The sequence below is a fragment of the Euleptes europaea genome, chromosome 6 (genome assembly GCF_029931775.1).
Source record: "Euleptes europaea isolate rEulEur1 chromosome 6, rEulEur1.hap1, whole genome shotgun sequence".
Lineage (NCBI taxonomy): Eukaryota > Metazoa > Chordata > Lepidosauria > Squamata > Sphaerodactylidae > Euleptes > Euleptes europaea.
In genome coordinates this window covers 39,128,780-39,154,154 of record NC_079317.1, presented here as the reverse complement: position 1 = coordinate 39,154,154, position 25,375 = coordinate 39,128,780, and the positions used below count along the sequence as shown (strand labels likewise).

General features: G+C 39.2%; 1 protein-coding gene across 4 annotated transcripts in view; it reads right to left on the bottom strand.

Moving 5' to 3' along the window:
• Nucleotides 1–25,375, bottom strand: part of RALGAPA1 (Ral GTPase activating protein catalytic subunit alpha 1) — a 150,016-nt gene that overhangs the window by 23,047 nt on the left and 101,594 nt on the right. For all 4 annotated transcript variants that reach the window (XM_056851781.1, XM_056851782.1, XM_056851783.1 and 1 more), the window contains 4 exons: nt 24,469–24,592; nt 21,166–21,321; nt 7,249–7,407; nt 4,733–4,860 (listed from right to left, as the gene is read on the bottom strand). In XM_056851781.1, the coding sequence (XP_056707759.1) occupies nt 4,733–4,860; nt 7,249–7,407; nt 21,166–21,321; nt 24,469–24,592 (567 nt within the window). The remainder of the gene's footprint in view (nt 1–4,732; nt 4,861–7,248; nt 7,408–21,165; nt 21,322–24,468; nt 24,593–25,375) is intronic.

The window sequence follows — 25,375 nt, the reverse complement described above, 5'->3', positions numbered from 1 at the left end:
AATTAATTGCTAAGAGAAAAGCTCTTACTAAAACAACCTCCATTTCAACAAGAATAGTCGGCACTCACAGTATTAGAACTTCCTGTACTTTAATGGAGCTTGCTTCCATGTGAAAACTTAAATCAGCTCTAATGCTCTTTTTATATGAGCAGAATAGGTTAAAAACTTTTTTTTGTGGTCAAATACAGCACACGCAGAATACTTTTAATGAAGTGTTCTTTTCTGGTTAATTTAAGTAGCAGCCTGGCAAAGCATGTTTAACTATTTTTTATATATAACCACTCTTTCCAAATAAAAAAATAAATATTTTACAATCAATCTCACAAAATCTCAAGCCTTGCACAGTTCATTTTAGAAAACCTGCTGGTGATCGTAACTGTGAAAATTATAAGATGGCAACTTGTGAAAGGCTTTAAAAATATTTCGAGTAACTCAACTACTAAATTAATTCAAATAGACAAAATTCTTTTGCTACTTAATGTGAGCTATACTCGCAAAGTACAATTATTTATTTAAGCAGAGTATAGACATGTGTTTGGTCTTACAAAGGCAGTGCAAAATATATTAAGGCCAATGATAGGACTACCTTGATTATGTTTTTAAACAAACACAACCCGCAGGTTGATAAGCATAGGATTAATAACGAATGCTACCTTAGTCAAGCATCTTCTCCTATTTGAAGCATATGTTGCATTGCATAAAATAACCAAAATATAAACCATAGATCAAAGGGAATTTTATAGCATGATTGTGATCAGGCAGCTTGCTGGAGACTTAGCCTCAAAATCTCCATTTGCCATAAGATCATTTGTAGTTAAATTCAGGTTGTGTCACTATTTGCACTGTGAGTCTCTCACCCTCAGTTCCCTCCTTCTGTACAAAGATGCTAAGGATGCTAATGACTGAGATAAGGAATATAAACCTGAATTCTCCTTAGAAGCTAAAATGACCAAAGGGAGCCTATCATACTTTGGTCACATTACGAGAAGACAAGGCTCACTGGGAAAGACAATGATGCTAGGAAAAGTTGAAGGCAGTAGGAAAATAGGAAGACCCAATATGAGATGGATTCACTCAATAAAGGAAACCATGGCCTTCAGTTTGCAAGACCTGAGCAAGGCCGTCACTAGCAGTAGAAAAGAGCAAGAGTCCAGTAGCACCTTAAAGACTAACAAAATTTCTGGCAGAGTATGAACTGCGTGAGTCATGGCTCACTTCTTCAGATGACCATGGTTGTTAATGATAAGATGTTTTGGAGGTCATTAATTCATAGGGTATATGTAAGGGACTTAACAGCACATAATACACGCAAGGACTATAAAAAAAGGTGGACATTAAACTTATTATGGACTGGAATAAAATTTGTATAATTAGCTTAGCAGGCTTAGACTGGAGCAGCTCTTCACAGGATTGCATATATTCTGCTGAAAGTAAACTATTTTTTTCTTGACATACTTCTTAAAAAGGTAAAAATTCTGTGTAAAAAAAGTGGTTAACCATATGAAAACGGACAATTAAACATTAATGACAGTTATCTATAAGATTAACTCAGATTCTAAAAATGGAAATATGCCCCAAATACTTCAACAGAATGAACTTCAAATCAGAATAAGGTTTCCCAATCCTTTTAACTTCTCCCTCAAACTTACTCTACTTTTCTGAGCCCCCAGTCTGCACCCATATTTTCAGGAAGCAAGCAAACAGAGGCTCGGATGCAGCCAAACAATAACATTTCCACTGACAGAAAAATTTCCATCAGGAAAGCATGATTTGTTTCCCCCCTTCCACTGCAGCCCAAAGTGCACACTGCAGACAGTGTACTGTAGTGGTTAGAATGTCAGACTAAGGTCTGGAAGACCCAAGTTCAAATCCCCACTCTGCAATGGAAGCTTGCTGGGTGACCTTGAGCCAGTCACACAAAGCCAGCTTCCCTTACTTCATACAGTTACTGTGTGAGGATAAAATAGGGAAGGGGAAAATGTTGTAAGCCACTTTGGGTCTCCATTGTTAAGAAAAATGAAGTATAAAAGAAGTAAACAGAAGTAACTTCTGCTGCTCTTGGGGCCCAGGGGACCACCAGGAACAACACTGGGGGAAGTCAGAGGTCTACAATGGGTGGGGGGAACTGACAAAAATTACCCCATTCCATCGCAGCAATCCTCCATGGAATCCAGAATAATTTCACACACAGCTGCATGTACGCAGTCCACTGCTGTGCACATAGGGATATATGGCCTAGGCCATTACCAGAATACAAGCATTACAATAGGACTACAACAGGGCCTCCAGCACCTCCTAAAACCCAGACTGCCAGGAGCTGGTGGGGTTAGAAGCTCCCACATTATCCTGGCCTCTCTTCAGCTTCCATGACTTGCACAGAATGTCACATCTCTGCTTCGGGGGGAGAAATGTTTTAGGATCAATCTGTTTCAATATCCACTTCTTTTCTGGAATCTGAGTGCTGCAAAGTATCTTGTGCTCTCTTCCTCCCATTAGAGAACTGCCCCATGGTTTGAGAACTATTGAATTGGAAACTTAGAACCACAGTCTGAATTGCATGGAAATACCTAAGAAATGCTTTTAAAAAAATAAAACAATGACGAGCAATGCAGGAAAAAAATGCAAATTACCACTAGAGTTCAGAAATGACAGATTAGTATGATCAATCAATGTTACTTCATTAATGCTTGGCTCTTTCATATTGTTCCAACATATTTAGCTGCTCAGAGAGGAAAAAGAAGGATTTCTGCTTGCAAGATGGAAAGAAATATATTTTGTGACGTCATTATTTATTTTTACCCATCTAAAAATATTTCCTACTGAAGAAAAGCCAAAGGGTATTGTGATGGTGGGGAGAAACATAATATATTTACACGACCCTTACTCAACAGCACAGCAAGCAGACACATACAGATAATCAATGTACAAATCCTGAAATAACTTTCAGAAGTGTAGGTGAACAATCTATACGGCAAACACAGACAAGAGTTTAAAAACCAATCATGAATACCTACTCAATCAGTGGTCTCTACCGGCTACATTCAAAGGCATTTAAAGTGATGCTTTGGAATTAGTCATTACAAAAAAAATCCTAGTCTTTCAACAGGTAAGTAATAAATGACTCAGAACAAGCCTATGCTACACCTAAGCTCCCGCAGTCAAGCAGACCACTGCCTACCCGTGCTCCCCAGTGCTGTTTTTTCTCTCTAATTGTATGATCAAGCCAATAAATTGGTTTTGAGGGACAAAAAAAGGACTATAAAGTGCCTACCATGACAAAACTGGAGGCTGTAAGAAAATGCACTTTAGACACAAGTAAGGCAAGACAAGACAAATGAAGGAGAGGTATCAAAGCCTGAAAGACAGTCATCAATACTGACAGATTACTGTAATTCTGGCTGTCAGGACGATCAATTTAAACAGCATATGCCAATCAATACTCTTGTAATTTACTGAACAGCATTAGATACATACTTAGCCGTGCCCAAGATAAGCCCCAGACTATTTTTAATGAACATAAATTACACAATTTATGCTTTGGAATCTCAGGTCTGTGGATAGAAAATAGCTTACACAATTATTGGCATAAAATGTGTTTAAATTATTTTGTCATTTTCATTATTCAGGAGTTTACTGTTCTACCTATGATATATGTTTTTCCAAACTGCTTCTATTTCTGGTTGAAGTCTCTGCAAAAATATTACTTAGATGTCAATGTTTAAAAATGTATGTGTAATTAATCATTTCTTTCCTTTGGATTTTATAATATTTGGAAGTCCTAAGTGGCTGCCTCCTTCCTAGGTCTCTGCAGCTTAATGATAACTGCTTTCCAATAGAAAACGGGACCTTTACCACAACAGATCTTGAGTTTTAAATGTGATTAACGTCTGGTGAACATTTGCTGAATGGTCTTATAAGGCATCTTTATAAAGGCACCTCTAGGGAATGCAAATGAATGATGTCTGCAGTATGAACCGCATACACAAAAATCTACATAGAAGTTGATACATGTACAGATTTTGTAGCATAAATTGGCTATTTCTAAGCAAATTGCATTTCAATTTTCCCTAAACAAGTGGAAGTATCATGGCTTCAATTCCTTACACCCTTCTCATTCTTCAATAATGATACACGGTCCCTCACTTATACCCCCAATCCCAATCATTATGATATGTTGCTGTACTGATGCACTAAACAAAGTTTATCATGTTTAGAAAATGTAGGTGAAACTACATAGATGAAAATGTAGATAAAATACATTGGCCAGGGATTGAGGGAAAGATAATTTTTTTTTAAATCGCACTATATAAATAATCAAGCTATATAGCACTGACTTTAAATGAACTGATCTACTGCATGCTTTAATTTTAAAGTAATAAGCTATCATGACAGTACTATTAGAGCACTTCTGCTAACATAATAAAAAATACTCCTTGAAGACAGCAGTCCTAAGCAGAACCCTAATCAGCGGGATATAAAATCTAAATACATACAAACACAAGTCTATTCAGTGGGGGCTTAATCTCAGAAAAGTGCATTTAGGATTACACTGTGAATCGTGCAATTACTGCACTAGTCTAGCTGAATTTTTACAACTATTTATATTGAATATACTCCTTGCTTTAAAGATCTTTTCCTTAAAAAAAGAAATGTACTAATAAAAACAATCAATTTCAATGAAAGAATTAGCATATATAAACAAAGAGGAAAGTTTGGGGTTGGAAAAGGATACAAGTTTTGGTATAATGGGATGAGTGACTTCAGTGCTCTGCTTGCGTTTATAGCTGTTGCCCGAACCATAATAGGAAGAATTTTTCCATTCACAATAGCACCATCGAACAATGGACCAAAGAATGGGACCTGAATCAGAAAATTGGGAAATTCAGCTGTTAAATCATTCTCTTCTCTAACAATTAGTAATCAACATTAACAAAGGATTGTTCAAACAGATCATTCTTCTCTCACCTCTGGTTAGTCAATCACAACAGTTATTCAAAATATTCTATGAGATAGTTTATCTTATGAAAGTATGCCAATAAGATCACTTGATATTCAATTTTTCTCTTTATTTCACTTTAAGAAGTATTTGAATAATTTATCTTATTCAGGCTTAGTTTAAGGCTAAGAACAGTCATGTATATTATAGTCCTGGAGGTCAAACTATGAGTAAGACTAGAGTAGGGACAAATTTGTGAAGGGACATGATCAATTTTAAAAAGACGACTGGTAAGAGTTCCTATTAATGCATATGGATAGAGCAATCTTAACATGCAGTTAATGGACAAGTAATCACAATCACTATTAAGATACTGCCACATCACTGAAGGAAGCCAAGGAATAGGATAATATGGGACATGTGTGCTATGTGTTAACAGCATATGTTCTGATCCGAAGATTCACATGCACTGCAATGGACTGGATGTGTCTAGCCACTCCAATGGTGGTTGCTGCTATTAGTTACTATTTCACAGCTGAAACCATTCATGGAGTGCTGCATTCATCCTCTAGTGATGTGCACTGTGGCCAAAATGAAAGGCTGTTGGGGATATCCAGCAAGGGCTTTTATGCATGCAGTGCCATGTTGCAAATTCAGCTGCTAATCAGTCAATGAGAAAGCTACCTGCTCTACACATAACTCTCCTTTTCAGGGGTCAGATGATGGTAAATACGAAGACTAGCGGTGGAAAGAATGGATACGGGCAACTGTCCCAGCTCTTTGCTTTCTTGCACCTTTTCTGACTGACATCTTCACATAACATGGTGCTTTTCAGTCGTCAGAACATTAGCTCTGGATCGTTCCTTGCTGATCCTGTGAAAATGCTCTAATTTCACATGCTCTAATTCATTCTGAACTCCGTAAACAAACACTATAGATGTCTAGAGAGAGAGAGAGAGAGTGGGAAACTCTAAATTTATACTAGCAGGGTGCGTTGGGGGGGGGGATAAAGGCAGATGTCTAGGCTGCCCCCCAGCAGATGTCGAGCCCCCTCCAAAGGCAACAGCCTGCCCTGCAAACAAACTGGAGAGAATACTCAAACTATTTCATTTTATATACTGCACAGACATAGCCAGATGGTCCTGACATGAGAATCCTAGAAAGGAGGTATAAGCTGGCTTCCACACCAATTCATGCTTCCTAATACCCTCTCTGTGAGAACCTTAATAGCTTGTAGAATGGGAATGCTTTCTTCTATCTACCTGAATTTTGGCAAGGAGGCTCCACTGGGCAATGGGTTCTATCTATAAGAATTCCATGCGAACTGGAGGAAGATAAGTACATTGGAAAATATATTTCCAATTGAAAGCAGCAGAAATGGGTATCAGATTAATTTCTTAATAATTTTAGCTTTATTTCTGATATTAATGAGAGAAAAATATATTTTGTTACAAGCCTTATTTCACATTTTCCTTTGGCTAACTGAGAGTTTCTAAACTTACCAGCTCCAAGACAAGATACAGTCTTTCCCTGTTTTGAGGCAATAGCATAGACTATGTTGGATTCAAGGCTTCTGTGAATGGAGACAAGTTCATGGAAGCAATTCCTACCACCTTCCTGTTCTTCCAGCAGCCCCCTACATCTGAGAAGCTATTGCTGAGAGCTGAAGGATCCTCCAGGAAAATACGCCAAGCAGCCCATGGAGCTGCAACAGGAAGGAAAATTGACCGGTATCTCTCCCCACCCTGCCACACACATACTCTTGTATTAGCACAGGCAGGTGAAGGGCAAAGTGGAAGGCAGTAAAAATTGCTTCTGTGAACTTGTGCTGTTTGCAGAAACTTGTATCCAGCCCATAGTGATAAAGTATGACAATACTGAGGTGGATAGGGGAAGACAGCTGAAGTCAATCTCTCTTGTAATGTCATCTTGCCTCTCTCAGACTTCAGATGCTGAAATTCAGTTACAGAGAACACAGAGACACAATGGTACCTCTGGAACAAAGGAAGGTGGCATTTTAAATTGCAGTGTTGCGTAATGCCTACCCACCTGCAGCTAGCCCTCTTAGCAGCATGCAAAGGGGCAATTTTGTAGAATGTCAAGTTTGTAAACATTTACCTTTGGAGCCTTAAACTGCTTTCGTTTCCTTGTCCTGCTCAGAGTTTAGATGAATTCTATCTCAAGAGGGCTGCTTCTGGTAATGTTAACATCTAATTGAGTGGATGGAGGAATTTGCCATGCTGGGAACCACAACAGGTTGCATCATGAACAATCTAGAACGTAGAGATTGTATGAGGAAAATAAACCTTTACCTCAGGTTTTTTCATAATCTGGATACTGAACATGTAATTCTTCATTGGATATATGACAATGAGCACATCTCCAAATTCTGTAGGAATTATTCCTCTTCTGTAGTCCCGTGTATGCTCTGACCAGACAATGTGAACTTCATCATTTCCTAAATGTCTTAGCTGAAACAACATAAATTTTTAATTTTTATAAATATATAATTCTCTAAACTCTGGATGAAAATTAAATTTTTGTGCAACCAATAGTAACAGCTGTAGAAAATAACTATAAAATACCCTGAATCGATTTTAGGTTTAAACAAGACTCTTTTAAAGAGACTGGGTTATAGTATTCCATGTCTGCAAGATACATTTAAAAATGACACTTTGGCCAGATCTAGAACAGACTTCTTTCACACAAAAGCTGCAGCTGCTTTCTAAAAGTGCTACTGATTCAGTTTAGGCTCTTTAATTTAATTTGCCAGCTTTCAGTCTTTGGGTATTGCGTATCACAAGCTAACGGAGAATGCACTTCTAAAGACAAAACCTTTCAACATAAAGCCAAGTTTCAAATGTAATGACAAAATGTAGCTTGTTTTTATAGGAATGAGCCTTGGAAATTCTCAGGTTTGAGTGCTACCACCCCCACTCTTCTTTCCCTTGCATTCAGCTACAAAAAATCATCAGCAATCCATAGTTTGTTTTGCTCAAATAATAAGTCATGGTTTGTTCTTTGACCTCTGAACCAGGATTCCAAATGGCAATTGAACTGTGGTGTACAAGACAAAGAATAAATGATGAGTCCAGCCAAATACCAATGGAAAGTTCCTGTGTTTTCACTTCCCTTGGCAGTCCTTTACGGCCCTGAAAATATTATTGCTGAAGTTGAGGGCTGTAATTCTGCTAACAGAAGAGGGGGCAATTAGTCCCCTTCACCCTCCTCTCTGCAACCCCCTGTCTCATATACCTGTTTATCCAGGTGAATCTGGTGATTCCATGAATGATTATATGGAGTCAAAAGTGGCTTCTGGGTGGGGTATCCATGTGAATCCCACCAGCAGTTGGCTGAATACAACCCACAGTTTATGATTCACGTTAATTAACTGGCTACGGTTGTAGCAAAAATGTTTACGGTTTTCTAATGATGCACAGGGGGAGTGGCAGGGTGAAGTGCATGAATTCAGGGGTTCTGCAGGCTCATAACCATAATGACAGGGTCACTGTTACAGTATGAGGCATACCTAGGCCTTAATAAATAAAAAACCCTGGTTGTGCTTGCTTGTGGCTTCTCTTCCTCCTCTCCTTATATAGTGCATTAAGGCTGAAGGTAAATATTTTCAACTAATGTCAATTACTCAAGACATCAAAACGCAAACACATGGACTAACTAGGGTTAGTTTTCTTCCTTCCATGGGATTGGCAACTTGTATTCAACCATGATTTAAAAAAAATCCTAATTATTGAAAATAAACCTAACTGTAATGAGACCTGCCTGTTCGATTTTGTGACTAACTGCAACTAGTTAACGACCTTTTTCTTTGATCTCCATGCACCAGACAAAGAAAAGATGGAAGAGAGCAGAAGAAAGCAATTATTAACTAGGCTTATGCTAATCACAAATAAACTGAGGTTTGCTCATGAGAGCTGAATGAAGCCTAACTCTGTAAAGTTGTTATGATATTTGAAGATGTTTAAGTATATTGCCATTTAATTGTCTTATAAAAAACAACAACACTTGATTGACATTCACTTTTTAAAAACCCATTTGTAACAATGGATTTTCCATGGTCTCCACATGACTGAAACAAAACACAATTTTCCCTTGGCAACAATATATTTGCTAGAGACAACAGGTTTGCAATAGACAGCCTTGTCTAAAGTGTAGGACTCTGCTACCATTTTAAATGACAATTTGTAGAGAGTTAAAATTCATTTCTAGCACAAGGATTACAGTATGTCTCTGACATTTCAACCTTAAAACAAATTTGCTTTTACTCATGTGCCTCCAATTTTCATTAACGCATTTGCGTGCTTAAGACTGCAGCCTCAGTCTAATTCACATGTTTGCTACTTGATGAATACGGCATCAGATGGTGACTTGCATATGTGAATGAAGATAAAGAGTGCCTTCAAGTTGCAGCGGGTTCATGGAGACTGTATGATTGGTTTTCAAGGTCAGTGATGAGCAGAGGTGGTTTGCCATTGCTTTCCTCTGTTTAGCAGCTCTAGTCTTTCTTGATGGCCTCCCATGCAAGTACTGCCCATGTCAACCCTGCTAGACTTCCAAGCTCTGATGAGATCAGGCTGCTCTGGGCTATTAGGGCTGCTATATGTGAACGAAAGATGACACTAATACCACAGATAGAATGTTCGTACAATCTTGCATCAATGGAATCACTTCAAGCTTTCAGCTGCAAATTATTAAGCATTCCATAATTGTGACAGCAAATTAAGCAGTGTGCTTACATGTATGAATCAGCTCTTTACCTGAACTCAAACAGAAAGAAAAGCACTCTGCATTTTTAAAGTTCTTGGGAATTCTTATAGAATATGAAACAACACCCTATAAACTATAAGCACCCCTTACAATAGCTAAAAATGCCTATTTCTGAAAGGAAGATAGTCTGTTCATAAAGTATATACTGCAACCTATTCATCTGCACATTTTCCCCCTTGGAATCCCTTCCAATAGTTCTAGGTTCCTCCCTCTGCTCCCTCTGGTGGCCAGACATAATGTTGCTTGTCTTTCTGAAAATGCCTGCCCCTTCATCATTGATACGTCCCTTTGTGGGTGTCACCTTCACCATACACAAGGTTCTAGGGCTTATTTTCTTAGTGGGGTACAAAATGTTGAGAATGGAAAGCATCACTTGTGGTGGTCCCCTGTCTGGCAAATTCCAGTGCTGGGAAAGTAGTTTTCTCCCATGGGAGTTATTATGTAGGGGTTTCACAGGTTTCTATTCTCCATGCTTTTTCATACCTACATGAGACAACTGGGAGATGTTCGATATTTTCTGGTTCAGTGTCATCAGTATCGGATGATACATCTGACTCTCTCTCCTTCTCTAATCCCAGTGAGGCTGCAGAACCCCCCAAATAACGTCTGGAATCTGTAATGGCCTGGAAGAGGGCCAATAATCTTAAACTTGGTTCAGATAATATAAAAGTGATGGAAGCATTTTGCAGCCTGGTGAGTCGCCGAGATCAGCCTTTGTTTCTAGACACTCACATGGCAGCAGCAGCCAGGAGTGCCCTTTTAAATCTTTGCTTGGTGAGCTCCTGTATTCTCTCCTTCATGATCATCATCCATGCCTGAGTCACCTCCGAGCTACAATACTGTACATGAGGCTGCTCTTGCAGACCATTCAGAAACCGCGAGTGTTAACAGAATGCAGCAGTCAGACAGGCATCATAGACCACAACACAGTCGTAAAATAATTAATATTTTTCTCCCCCGGAGCCCAGTGCAAACAGTTGATGTTGACCTTTAAAGCTCACACAGTGGAAGCCCCTGTTATCTGAAGGAATGACTACCCACATCTCTCTTTCCCCCCAAATTCTAAGATCAGCCACAGAGGCTGTGAGAAGAAGAGCTTCTGCTGCCTGGGGTATGCGGTGTCACTGTAAGATCTAGAGCCTCCTTAATGGCTGGGCGGCAGTTGTGGAACTCTCTGCTCAGAGAGGTTTGCTTCAACATTTTTAAAAAAAAGAAAAGCAGTTAATACTTTCATAAAATTTAAACCAGGTTTTACTGGATGTGGATTTTTTCCTGGAGCTTTTAATTTTACTCTTACCTTGTTTGGTTTTCATGATGACAAGTGGGGGTGTGTGTCCTCATTTCCCCCTCCTTCACTATTCCCTTTTTATCTTCCCTGGCAGTCCTCATAGCCCTTCCCCTTTTCCTGCTTCGGGAAATTTCTTCCCTTTTCCTACTTCCTTCTGCCTTCCCACCAGCCAACCTACTGTTATCTGCCTGGTCTTCAGCTTTCTCTACCTAGGCAGGCTCTCCCTGGGAAAAATCTGTGCAGACCCAGTTGTGGAGTGCTGTGTACCAAGCGGGGCCCAGCTGTGTGGTCGGGAACCCACAATGACATCCTTCTGTGTACCCCTCCTCAAACTGTTTCTCTTTTCCTCCTACTAGCAACCTCCATATCCTCCCATCTTCAGCTATATTTATTATTTGTTTACTCCATTTATACCCTATATTTCTCCCCAATGGAGGCTCAATGCAACATAGAGAATTCTCCCCTCCTCCATTGTATCCTCACCACAGCCCCGTGAGGTAGGTCAGGCTGGGAATGAGTAAATGGCCCAAGGTCACCCAGTGAGTTTCCATGGCAGAATGTGGATTTGAAGCTGGGTCTCCCAGATCCTAGCCTGAAACTCTCAACACTATACCACACTGGCTTTGGTGAAGTGTTTGTTAGCAAGCAGCCAGGCCTAGATGAATCATGCAAGTCAGATGAGATAAAATCACCCAGTGGTTACTGCTGGACATAGACCCATAGGTCCTCCCTCAAAGACCAAACTAACTCTGGAAAGGGCCCTGCCATTTCACCTGCTTTTTACTGACAGAAACCAAGGCCGGCAATACTGTGTTGCGGCTTAGCAACAGCCATTTGTTTCTTAAAGCTACAGGTTCTGCTTCCATTAAATTTGGGGGGTTAACCCCCCAATGTAATTCTTTTTAAAGATATCAGAGTTTTGGTTTGTTTGTTTTTTGCAATCTGGGGCCTTTCTCTGGTTTGTAGAAAGATATATTGCCTTTCTATGGTGCCAATCTCTAGATTTATGTATCCAGAGATGTGGCCACATTGAAAATTAAACATATTGGTGATATTTTAAAATTATTATTTGTTCTATGTTATTTTGTTAGTTTGTACTGTAAAGCAGACAGCCTTGTTACAGAGTTCAACATCACCAAAAGAATATACAATCAGTTATAAACGTTTGAGATGTTGCACAGAGGAAGACGGTCTCATTATCCTAATGTACAAGGCCTAGGTGCTATCTAATTTCAGTTCAGAGTATTGCTTATTATGATTTGCCCCAACCAAGCAGAAATTGGGGACAAAATTCTGCAGCAGAAAATAGGATTACAGCTCTTCTCCATTTTTTGTAACCAGTCCATTCCACCCTTCACAGTTCCCATTGCGGGAACAGCAGCTAACATAGAAAGCATCTAATCTTGATGAGCACTAGTAAAATAGTCAGAAAACAAATACCAAAGGTTTACTTAAACTAGTTCCACAGTTACAGCACAGGGTTAGAATTTCTACCTAACCACTGAACAAACTAATAACCACTGGGAAAAGCAAAGATATCTGAAATTTCATTTTAAAAAACTGAAATACTTTAAAACATTCTTACTTTACAGCCATCGACCATGTGTCAGCTTTCCTAATAAGTTTATGTTAACTGAATACAAAAGAAATGTGAAATAAATATTACCAGAAGGGATGATCAAATCTAATTTTGATACATTAATGTCATATGCTGTACATGTTACAATACCAGCCAGAGTTAATACTAAGCTGCAGGCTACACTGAGATTTCCAAATGGCAGATTGTCCTAAGTGATACCAAGTATAATTGAAGTAATAAACGATAGTAAAAGCAAAGCACGCTGGAAGGAAGAATTCAAGTATTTACTTAAAAAAAATTAAATAAGTTAGTTTTGGAAAGGCAAGACAACTGAAATGATGCAGGACTCAATTTACAGAAAGTTCCTTTCATTTATCTATTACATTAACCCTTGAACTCTTGCCAGAATTCTCAGTAACGAGTAGAATCTCCTGATCTAAAGAGCGGATGAGAAATGACAATCTTACTTCTTCAAGTTCATGAGCCAGTTACTATTTCTGCAGTCCCATTCCCTACTAAGGTACCAAACAGATTTTAAAATCAGGGCTAAGTGGGGAAAAGCACTGGTATGATTTGGCAGCACGGGAGAGAGGGAGGCTGGCTCATGAAATGGAAACTAGGAAAACAAAGCTGGATGTGGTGAAGTTCTTGGGTCTAAAAGAAATCTTCACAATAACATAAAATAAAGGATAACAAGCCAATATTCACAGCTGAGATACAAAAGAACAGACCAGAGATTCTACACGCATACTTGTGTAGGATCCCTTTGCCCCAATAACATTTCATAGCAAACTGCCTTTGAAATTGATGGCAACTTCCAAACAGTTTGCAATTCAGTCTGTGGTGTGCACATGTCTACAATGGAAAGGAAAAGATAAACCCACAGGGCATGCTCAAGACCTTTGGCATTTCCCAAGTAGCTCTTGGAATCCCAGTCCATAATTGCAAAATAGTTTCAATGGTTCTTTAACAGTGCAATCCTATGCATAATTACACCCTTCTAAGTCCATTGAAGACAATAATCTAGGAAGGTTGTAACTCTGCTTAGGGCTGTAATGTAATTCACATTTTAAGATTCATATATATGTGTTACAGTGTGCATAATAGAGACATGTAATCCATGTATAAATGTTCAATAAATTGTACAATTAACTATAAACAAAGGGGCAGAATCCATTTGAAGCGGCAATGGCTGATTCCATACAGAGGTTTTTCTCCTTTTCAGCAACTCTAGTCAGGCTCAGGTTTGGTTTTTGTTGTTTCTGCTCAATGGCATCATCCATTGCTGTTCCAATTGTGAACTCACTGTTTCATCCACTCTGTTTTTAAAAAAATCGGCGGGAGATCTTTCCCAGCATGTTGTTGGGACAATCTTTTTCATGTGTCTGCAAGAGAAGGTAAGCCTTCGGTTTACATGGAAGGAATGCCCACAGTCCCACATTTCACAGTGACCCGTCTTGGTATCCTTGCTGACGGCGGGGGTGGGGGTGGGGGCAGGGCAACATAATAATGCTGTTACTACAAAAACAAAAGTGGCAAGTGTTTCTCTGCTTTTTCAATTAACATTTGAAAACTTCCTGAAGTGCTCTTCCCCCAAGCAGTAGGGGGCCAATTAGTCCTTTCAATGTAGATGAGTACCTTATAGTAATTAGCATTACCAAAGATTCAGGTACTGCAGAACAGCACTATGCAAATACACATTTTTTTAAAAGGTGACCAGTGCTATGTGTGCACCCAAAAATAAAAAGACAGGTGTAGACTCAGAAGGACAGCATGACAACAGTGCGTACATGTGTGTTCCCAGCTAACAAAGGTAAAAAATGGATTAAATTGTGCATGTGGAATCTCTGTTGCAAGTGTAAACTGAGCAGCCATTACTCTGGCAAAAGGATCACCACAGGGGAGAAAAAAACTCTTGTGTGGAATCAGCTTATCCTAAAATTAAGTATTTAATGAAGCATAATGTGTGTGTGTGCTAAGTGCCATCAAGTCACAATCCTATAAATTAATGTCCTCCAAAATGTCGTTGCTGAAGAAGTGGGCTGTGGCTCACGAAAGCCCATACCCTGCCAGAAATTTTGTCAGTCTTTAAGGTACTACTGGACTTCTACTCTTTTTACAGTTTTGTTCAGATCTTGCAGACTGAGAGCCGTGGCTTCCTTTATAGAGTCAATCCATCCCATATTGGGTCTTCCTCCTTTCTTGCTGCCTTCAACTTTTCCTAGCATTATTGTCTCTTCCAGTGACTTTTGTTTTCTCATAATGTGATCAAAGTATGATAGCCTCAGTTCAGTCATTTTAGCTTTTACGGAGAGGTCAGGCTTGATTTGATCTAGAACCCATGATATGTCTTTTTGGTGGTTTACGGTATCAGTAAAACTCTCCTCCAATGTATTTCAAAGGAATCTATTTTCTTCCTGTCAGTTTCTTCATTGTACAACTTTCACACCCAAACATAGTAATGGGAAATACTACTGCATGGATTAACTTGATCTTGGTTGCCAGCAATACATCCTTACACTTAAGAATCTTTTTTTAGCTCTTTCAAAGCTGCCCTTCCCAGTCTCAATCTTCTTCTGATTTCTTGGTTGCCATCTACCTTTTGGCTGATGATGGAGCCAAGGAACAGAAAATTGTGAACAATTTCAATTTCTTCATCGTCAACCTTAAAGTTGTGTAGTTCCTCAGTAGTCATTACTTTTGTCTTCTTGATGTTCAGCTGTAATCCTGCTTTGGCATTTTCTGTTTTAACCTTCATCGGCAGTCATTTCAAGTCTTCACTATTTTCTGCCAGTTAATGTGGTGTCATCTGCATATCTCAAATTGTTAATGTTCCCTTCACCAATTTGCACTCCACCTTCATCTAAATCTAATACAGCTTTCCTTATATGTTCTGCATTGAACACACGGGGAAATAAAATAATCCTCGGTTCTTGTAGGTTATCCGGGCTCTGTGACCGAGGGTCTGTGTGACCACGGTCACACAGCCCGGATAACCTACAAGAACCAATGAACTCTGACTGTGAAAGCCTTCGACAAAATAATCCTCGTATGACATCTTTGCCAATTGGAAACCATTCTGTTTCACCATATTCTGTCCTAACAGTAGTCTCTTGTCCAGAGTATAGGTTGTGCATAAAAACATCAGATGCTATAGCACACTCATTTCTTTTAAAACCATAATGTGTGTGTTAAGTGCCGTCAAGTCGCTTCCGACTCATGGTGACCCTATGAATGAAAGTCCTCCAAAATGTCCTATCTTTGACAGCCTTGCTCAGAGTTTGCAAATTGAAGGCTGTGGCTTCCTTTATTGAGTCAATCCATCTCTTGTTGGGTTTTCCTCTTTCCTGCTGCCCTCAACTTTTCCTAGCAAAACTGTCTTTTCCAGTGACTCTTGTAGTCTCATGACGTGACCAAAATATGATAGCTTCAGTTTAGTCATTTTAGCTTCTAGGGTCAGTTCAGGCTTGACTTGATCTATAACCCACTGATTTGTTTTTTTGGCAGTCCGTGGTATCCGTAACACTCTCCTCCAACACCACATTTCCAAGGAATCTATTTTCTTCCTATCAGCTTTCTTCACTGTCCAGCTTTCACACCCATACATGGTAATAGGGAATACGATGGCATGAATTAATCTAGTCTTGGTGGCCAGTGACACATCCTAACACTTCAACATATTTTCTAGCTCCTTCATGGCTGCCCTTCCCAGTCTCAATCTCCTTCTGATTTCTTGGCTGCAGTCTCCCTTTTGGTTGATGGTGGAGCCAAGGAATAGAAAGTCTAGAACCATTTCAATTTTCTCATTGTCAGCCTTAAAGTTGTGTAATTCTCCTGTAGTCATTACTTTTGTTTTCTTGATGTTCAGCTGTAGTCCTGCTTTGGCGCTTTCTCTTTTAACTTTCAGCAGTAGTTGTTTCAAATCTTCACTATTTTCTGCCAACAATGTAGTGTCATCAGCATATCTCAATACATACATATTAATGCTAAACTGATAAGACACTGTTCTGGTCCTGCTCATTCTTCTCACTATCATCTAAAGATATAACTAAGAAATTTGAATTCTTGCTCCCAATATTAATATTTTTATTCCTTAATTTTAAATGCATTTTATATATTGCTGAAAGTTTCCTTTAACTGAAGCATACAAAATAAAAAATTTCCAAAAGGTAGTTGACTTTTCTTAGGAAGAAAAGAAACATAATTCATATATTCTGCCTTTCACTTGTCAGTTATTAAAAAAAGCTCTTTTGGATATTTTTTTCTTCTTCTAGCTTAATCACATTATTTGCTATTTCACTGCTGTATTAAAACTCCATTCTTTCATGGGAACTGGCAGAAAATAAATTACTGAATTAGTATGGTGTCTGAAAATGAGAATCTTGATGGTGCAATGACAGGACAAGCAGGATGACATTTGTATTTTATTTAATTTTATTTCCATTTCTAAGATAATTATCATTCACCTTTGGGCACACTGACATAAAAAGCCTTCAACTAGACATTGCAAATTATCTTCTTGGTTAAAAGGAGGGGGGAGAGAAAAAGAAACAAGCCTTCTGAACTGACTCAATACTTCTGGAGAAAGTTTCAGACTATTATAAAGTACATTCATCATTTCTCTGGGCTATTATTTGTTTCAGCAGCTGTCATCTATAGCAGGGCGTCTTAAAAATTTTCCACTGATGACCCCTTTTCGCCTGAGAATTTTTTACGCGGTATGTAAAATAGGTAAACAAATCAAACATTTACTGATAATAAATCACAAAGAAATTTATTTTAAAACAATTCTTTGGTATACATATAATTTTACCATTTACTGTTGCCAAATTTTTCGCGACCCCCACATTCAGTTACGCGACCACATATGGGGTTGTGACCCAGAGTTTAAGAAGCTTTGATCTAGAGGGCACCTGACTTCTCACTCTATTGACAAACCCAGCTTAGCACTGTTAAATATGGATGCGCACAAAAAAAAAAATGCTTGGTGTCACTTTTAGTGTTCATTTTTAAAAAGGTTGGTTATTACATGCATTTTCTTTATTCTATTCATTTCCAGGGGAAAATATTTTTCTGACTGTAATTCTCCACCCATCCAACTTGGATGAATTTCCCCTCCCCCCCATACACAAAGGACCCTTTCTTCAACATTTCTGGCTGCTAGGAGAAAGATCTCTCTTTATAGAGTATTTAAAATTCTTATTTGCAGAGCAGGTACAGGGAGGCGGTTGGCAACCCAAGCAAGCAGATATTTACATAGGCCTGCCCCTATCTGCATTTTAAAAATTGAGACTTTTTTTAAAAATCAAAACATACATATGGACAAGGGAAAAACTTGTTCTGTCCCATACTTCACTGTGCTCCACTGCTTTTTCTCCCAGCCAAGTTCCTGTACTGCAAGTGAACTGGGTGGTAAGAAAAATGCAAAATGAAATGGAGGGCAGCAGAGGAAGGCACAGGGTGGGGGGTAGGGTTTAGCTCCCCTATCCTGTGTACTCTATCCTATGTACTCTGCCTAGCAGGCACAACACCAGAGAGAACAGAAAAGCAAACAAACAGGAGCCACTGTTTAAATATAGATTTAAACCAAAGCCCTCCTACAGACTAAGGGAAATAGAGGAAGGGCGCAGAAGGAAAGAGCCAATATACATTCTTATTCAACTCTCAAAGTTTGCAAGTTCATATTTTAAAAGAAACTGCATCCCCAACCTCACAGAAATCAGGACATACCTAGAAAACAGAATGATACCAGATGTATGTTCATTAAAATTATGTAGAACAATACTAAATCGGTACTTTTATTTAAAAGATAGGGCTCACTTTGCTGGTAGGATGCCAGAGGCCATATTCCAGAATTAATTTTAGTACCTAACAAGCAGAAGACACTTCAGAAACTCATGGAGGATGGGGAATCCCCAAATGGTGGCAACACCCAAATACTGGCTAGGATGCAACATAGATTTGTGAGATCTTGTTTTTTCTTTAGCTTACAATGTTAGTTCAAGTGCATACATTGCTTCAGCAATCTGGATTTTTGACCCCCCACCTTTCAGACATTTCTGCAAACATGGAAAAATCCCCCCCACTGGAAGTTACAGTACAATCCTAAACATGTATACCCAGAAGTAAATACCACTGACTTCAGTGGGATGTAATCCCAGAAAGCGTACTCAGGATCACAGCCTTAATGGCTTAAATTCTGTTTATTCCAATGAGATTTAAGCACACCAAGTCACTTAATTATGATTCAGTTTTTTTGTAGTTCAGGCTACTGCAACCAAAAGCTGACATAGAAATTGTGATATTTATGCAGATTCAAACTACTGGGCACAGATGAGCTATAATATGTACAAAAGAGCCTATCTAAAAGTCTACTATGTGAAGAAAAGATCAAGAAATCCAGTGCCACCTATGATAGCCTACACACCAAGAAACAACCACTCGAAGAATGGAATGCATACAGTCTTGTACTATATTCTTAAGTCTTTGATTACTGCCACTAAGTGTACTTGATGAAATGATGCCTAGGTTGGATAGACTGAAATACTTAGGAGTTTTACAGAGTTTTCAGGTTGCTGGTGCGAAATTTTAAAGGAAAAAATGGATCATTCCTAAACTGGTATCCTCAGACCCAAATCCCATTTTATTCCAATAGGGCTTATTCTCAGGACGGTGTTCTAAGGATTGCAGTCAAAGTCTTCAATAATAATACAGATAATCATCTACAGGTTGAACATAGACCAAAAAGTCATCAATAATTGAAGCTTGCCAGAGGCATAGCTATTTCTCTGTACTAACTGTCGGCGATCTAATGTAATTACAAGTATTAAACTCCATGCTGAGGTCAACCGGCCTCACTTCCTCCAATATTACACTTCAACCAGCGCTCATTAATGTCTGCTCAATGGATTAGCACGTCTGGAGATATATGTACAGAATAGAGGGGAGAACCGTCTAATGATAGCCAATTGTTCATTCGTAATAGGGCAAATGTTCCAGGCCTCAACTTATTATCACTAATGTGGAATTTATTAAATTTTAAAAAGAAAAAAAATACCAATGGTGCAAACAGTTTATTCTTAAAGTGGCTGTAAGAAAGCTATTACTGATGACATATTGGCTAGAAATACACGTAATTATCAAAAACTAATACATTTAAATGTTTCACATTACATTTTAGACGTTTGGAAAGTAAAAATTAAGTGAATACTATGTGAGGCGTACACTCACTGGATACTCTGTAGGAGGTCAGTGTTCCAGTACTGGTGAGTTTGAAGGTTGATATGGACAGTTTGGAAGCAGGTACATCTGGGGCTGCATGTACATTATGCTTAATGATAGGCAGAGTGTTTACCTATGCCAACAAACATGGTTAACCTGCTGAACTGAGTTCACAACGGAGATTGTGCATTGCTATGGATTTCAAGGTACAGTGCAAACCTCACCATTTGTCAGGTGATCTGTTCCTGGGATCACCATGAATGGTGAAATCTGCAAATACTGGGAAGCAATATTGTAATATTTAATGATTACAAAGATGACACTGTATAAAAACAGGCTGGAGAAGAAGAGTTGGTTTTTATATCCCGCTTTTCTCTACCGAAAGGTTTACAATCACCTTCACTCCCCCACAACAACAGGCACCTTGTAAGGTAGGTGAGGCTGAGACAGTTCTGAAAGAACTGTAACTAGCTCAAGGTCGTCCAGCAGGCTGCATGAGGAGGAGTGGGGAAAATAATCTGTTCTCCAGATTAGAGTCCACCACTCATGTGGAGGAGCAGGGAATCAAACCCGGTTCTCCAGATTAGAGTCCGCCGCTCTTAACCACTACACTACACTGGCTCTCATGACCTCTCATGATCACACCACAGACAAATGAAATTCCAAATAATCAATCTCTGAATGGCAAGGGTCTGCTGTAAGTATATGTTATGAGCTTGGTCTGACTCAGCCACTGCCCTTTGTCTAATAAGTGCCCACTGCTATAACGGGCAGAATGGCTGAGTGGAGGCCCTTGGATGGGACTCAGCAGAAGATGGCCCACCTTGACTATCTGCAAGAGCCACTGGGGAAGTAAAGGGAACAGTATTCTTTCTCCTTTTTCCCTTGCCAATAATTATGGAAAGGGTGTATACTGCTGAGTCTATAAGTGTGGTAAAGAAGTCAATATACCTAAATTATGAATTCATATGTGGAAGGAGAGATGCATTTATGTGCACGTGTATGCATGCATAGGGCACAGAAAAAGTGAGTGGAAAGCCAAGCAAACAGATTTAGCATAATCACTATAGTGCCTACATAAGCAGACTTGGCAAAACATTTAGAATCTCCATAACACAGTTTCTGCTTGGCATTACGCTTCCTTATAATTCATTGTCAGACTACCACAGTTGTTCTTCCCAAGAAATTCAGAGCAATGAAAAGATTTTTTCTGTGGCAAACATTTGAGGCAAGATCAGCTCAAAGGTATAATCAGTTCAAAGGCTTAATAAAATCTCAAATGTTTAACTGAATTATTTGTTCTTTACTCCCTGGATTTATTACCACCCTAAAGGACAGTTATTTCAAAGCACTTACCTTTTTTGTCAAGGAGTCATCTGAATCAGATGGCATTCTGGTTGATACATGAAACATTACTTCCACAGTAGAGGTAGCAAAATACGGAGTAGTCAATCCAGTACTTTTATTTTTTTGCAATCCTCCCATAAAACCACAATGGTTTGTCAGGTTCACCTAAAACACAGAAGCCAACATCATGCTTTTAAAAAGTGTAATACATGCTAACTCGTTTTCCTATGGAAAAAACAACAACTATTTATTCAGGCGACAGAGGAGGAGGAGGAGGAGGAAGAGAGTTAGTTTTTATATGCTGACTTTATCTACCACTTAAGGAAGAATCAAATCGGCTTATAATCACCTCCCTCTCCCCACAACAGTCACCCTGTGAGCTAGGTGGGGCTGAGAGAGCTCTAACTGTGACTAGCCCAAGGTCACCCAGTTGTCTTCATGTTTAGAAGTGGGGAAACAAATCCAGTTCACCAGATTAGCCTCTGCCACTCATGTGGAGGAGAGGGGAATCAAATACAATTCTCCAAAGTCCACCACTCCAAACCACGGTTCTTAACCCCTACACCAACGTTGCCTCAGTACTCAGATGTGAGTCAGTTCCATTGAAACCACGTTTGCTAAGTTAAAATGCCTGAGTTTTCTAATTAATTTGAACTAACTAGAAAAACCAACCAACTGTAGGCAGCAGCCCCAAATACTTGTAACAACATTATTTTAAGTGGCAGTTAGCAACCAGAGGATTGAAATTCTAAGTGGAAAAAGTGAGAATGCTACAATATAGATGTAAATGTTATTGTCATTTGACAATACAGTATTTTAACTCATTTCTGTAGTGTCAGATGAATGTTATTTGTTTCTGTGCATATTTTAATGCCTCAAACAAAAACAAATCAAATTTTATTGTATTATCTCTAGTGTGAGGAGCTAGTCCGCCTTTCCCACTAGGAAAGCAAGCAAGAGCAAAGATGACTGTAGTCTCGGAAACATGTGCGAATAACAGGGCATTCTGAAAGCTCACTCCAACTGAAGAGTAAGTTGTCTTCTTGTAGTATTCAGTTTATCTATGTACTGAATAGAACACAGGAAGGAGGAACACCTTTTCTAGCACATACTACATGCCCATTGACTGAGGCCATTATCAGAGGTCAATGGGCCCACACATTGAGAAGCTAGGTGGGTAAGCGCCATAGATAAGGCCTTTTCAGTGGTGATGCCTGTACTTTGGAGCTCCCTCCCCACAGAGGCTCTCCTGTATTCTTTCAGGTGCAGGTAAAAGAGGTTTTTATTCTCCCAAGCCTTTCAGAACCCCTGCAGTTGATTTTAGCTACCACATCCTCCAAACTGGAAAAAACTCCCATGCACTGACTGGAATGGGATGTCTAGGTAAAGTTTCATGGAATCCACTGAAGCTATGTGTTCCCCAGCAACAAATGGCTTTCAGTATGAACTTTAGAGTTTGCAGGCAAAAAGTCTTGAGAGATTTGCTGAGGTCCAGAGATGAACTGTTCTCAAGGTAAAAGAACAGTAGCAAAACAGCAGCTTTTTGAGATTTGAGGGGGTTTCAGGCAAAGAAGCGACAGAATGCCTCCAATATTCAAATCATCCCCTCCAATATTTGGAATTGTGAACAGCCAAAGAACCATAACCAAGATGTTTAGTGTAGTTCTAGGTCCATCTGATTAAGGTATAAGACTTCTGGTTGATGATCTGGCAGACTACTCGGGATATAGCTACTCACTTCTAAGGAATCTGCTGGATAACTCAGCACTTGGTCCATGTTGAAATCCTCTTCAAGTATAGTTTAGTAAACCCACCTTCTACATATGAACTAGGTAGGTATCTACTGGCTGTGCAGTAGAGACAGGCTTCTCTGTGGGTACCATGAGTGGTACTCCCTTTCACAGGATGGTCATGGGGTACGATATTTGTAAACTGTTAGGTACCAGGTAAAGTCCATCCTGTTTACCTGTTCTGTCTTCCCCTCTCACCTTTTACTGCTGTTTTTATTACTCCTGCTTCATACTGGTTATACTTTTGTTTGTTTTTTTATATATTATACTCTACTTTTATGCACTGAATCTAGGGCCATCTTGACTTGCGGCTGGAAGGTACCGTGTGCTTTTTTGAAGATAAAAAGATAGTGCTCTAAAGGCAGTGTCCATAAAGGAAGACAACTCTGAATGTAAGACAACTGCCCTCAAGTTTGTACACAAAATATTTAAATTACTGTACATAACTGTAACTTGTATGCAAATTTAAGATGCCCCTCTTTTTCTTGACAGGCATATGTTAAAAAACAACCCCTAGTCTTCCTTTCATATCAACAGGTTCTCTCTCTGGCTATTCCTCTATTCCTTTAATCCATGGTGTGCTTTATGCCACCTCAGGCATTCTCACAGACTCTGCTCCTTCTAGGCTCCAAACTGATAACAGGCTCACAACTGAAGAATAGCAATATAATTTGGTCTTTAAACTAGGGATTAGGGGAGAAAAAGAAACCCATCCACTTGTAGTGTACACCAGTGTGGTGTAGTGGTTAGAATGCTGGACTAGGATCTGGGAGAACGAGGTTTGAATCCCCACCTCACCATAAAAACTTGCTGAGTGACCTTGGGCCAGTCACATTTACACAGCCTAACCTACTTCAGTGGGTTGTCATGATGATAAAATGAAGGAGAGGAGAACAGCGCAAGCCACTTTTGGTTCCCACTGGGGAGAAAGGCAGGGTACAAATAAAATTAATAAACTACTGCTTCTGAACAAGAACGGGCAAAGTTCACAAACATGTCTACCGGACACATGAACGTATTTCTCAAAGGTAATGGTTGTGAAAGATTCCACCCCACATTTAAGAAACTTCCCATAAATCAAGCAAAACACAGGGTCTTAAGAGAAATGATGGGCTAGAGAAGAAAACACTGAGGTCTATGCATTTCTCCTATTGCATCTCATAGGTGGCGAGGAGGAAGCCTACTTCATGCAAGTGGCTGGAACCTGTAACTTCTTGCCTGCCCTGAACTATAATATTAGGTGCTGTGGAACACAGGCAGGATGCTGCTGCTGCAGTTGTCTTATTTGTGGACTTTCTAGAGGCAGCTAGTTGGCCACTGTGTGAGCAGACTGCTGGACTTGACGGGCCTTGGTCTGATCCACCATGGCCTTTCTTATGTTCTAACTCTACAGTCTGTGAAAGAAGCATACCACCAGCTCACAGAGAGAAATACCTTAAAATCTAGACTGTAGGACACAATGGTCATTAAATTACTTAGTAACTGATACTATTATGGTAATACAAAGCAAACTTAAAGATACCTCCCAACCAAGGCCTGCCACAAAATCCTCGTAGGCTTCACTTCCTCCGGTATTAGTGAGGATGGAGTGTTTATCCTCTTGTCCCTCAGCAACATAAAATACAGCAATTTTGTGCGTCTCTCGGCTGTAAGACACATGACTGCAATTACATAAGAATGTACTCTGAAGTCATTAAAGAATGAAATATACAAACAGAAAAGGGGCTATAACATTGACAGTGCAAATACATCTCAAAGATTTTTTCTTGTTTGGTGTTTGTACAGTTTTATTTGCTTGTTCTCTTTTCTTTGTACTTTTTGCTGGAGAAACAAATGTTTTGGGCAGTTGCCCATCTACGTGTCTTACACCCTCCGTTCAAAATAATTGCCTCGCTATGACTATGGGTTAAAAGTCAGATTAACAAAGTAGCAATAAATTACGTGCAAATATTATTAGGACTCCTCCTAACAGACACACATGGGGAAAATGCTGAAACAGATGAGTCCTATTTCTGAATTTGTTCTTACTCATCTCTGAATCTAGTTTGCAGATACGAATCCACATAGTATAAATGGAAATAAGAAACAAATAGCTTATCTCTTTTGATAATTTGTATTAAATGTAGTATGCCCAGAATGGCTCGTGTGACAATTGGTTAACTAACAAAAGCAGGCTCTTAATCTATAAAGAAACAGACCACTTTTTTGACTTGAAAAAAAAAGTCTTCTAGGGGAAGCCTATTTTTTCTGATTTTTCAGTCTTCAGGAATATAGTCATATTTTCTCTCAGTAAATCTCACCTGCAGCCAGCCTCATTCTTAAAGCACTGATGGCTTGAGCAATGATTTTTATCTTTAGCTAAGGAATAATTGGTTTTTACAGTCCTGTTGCATACAAAACCAGTAATTAAAATTAGCTAAAGGCATTGG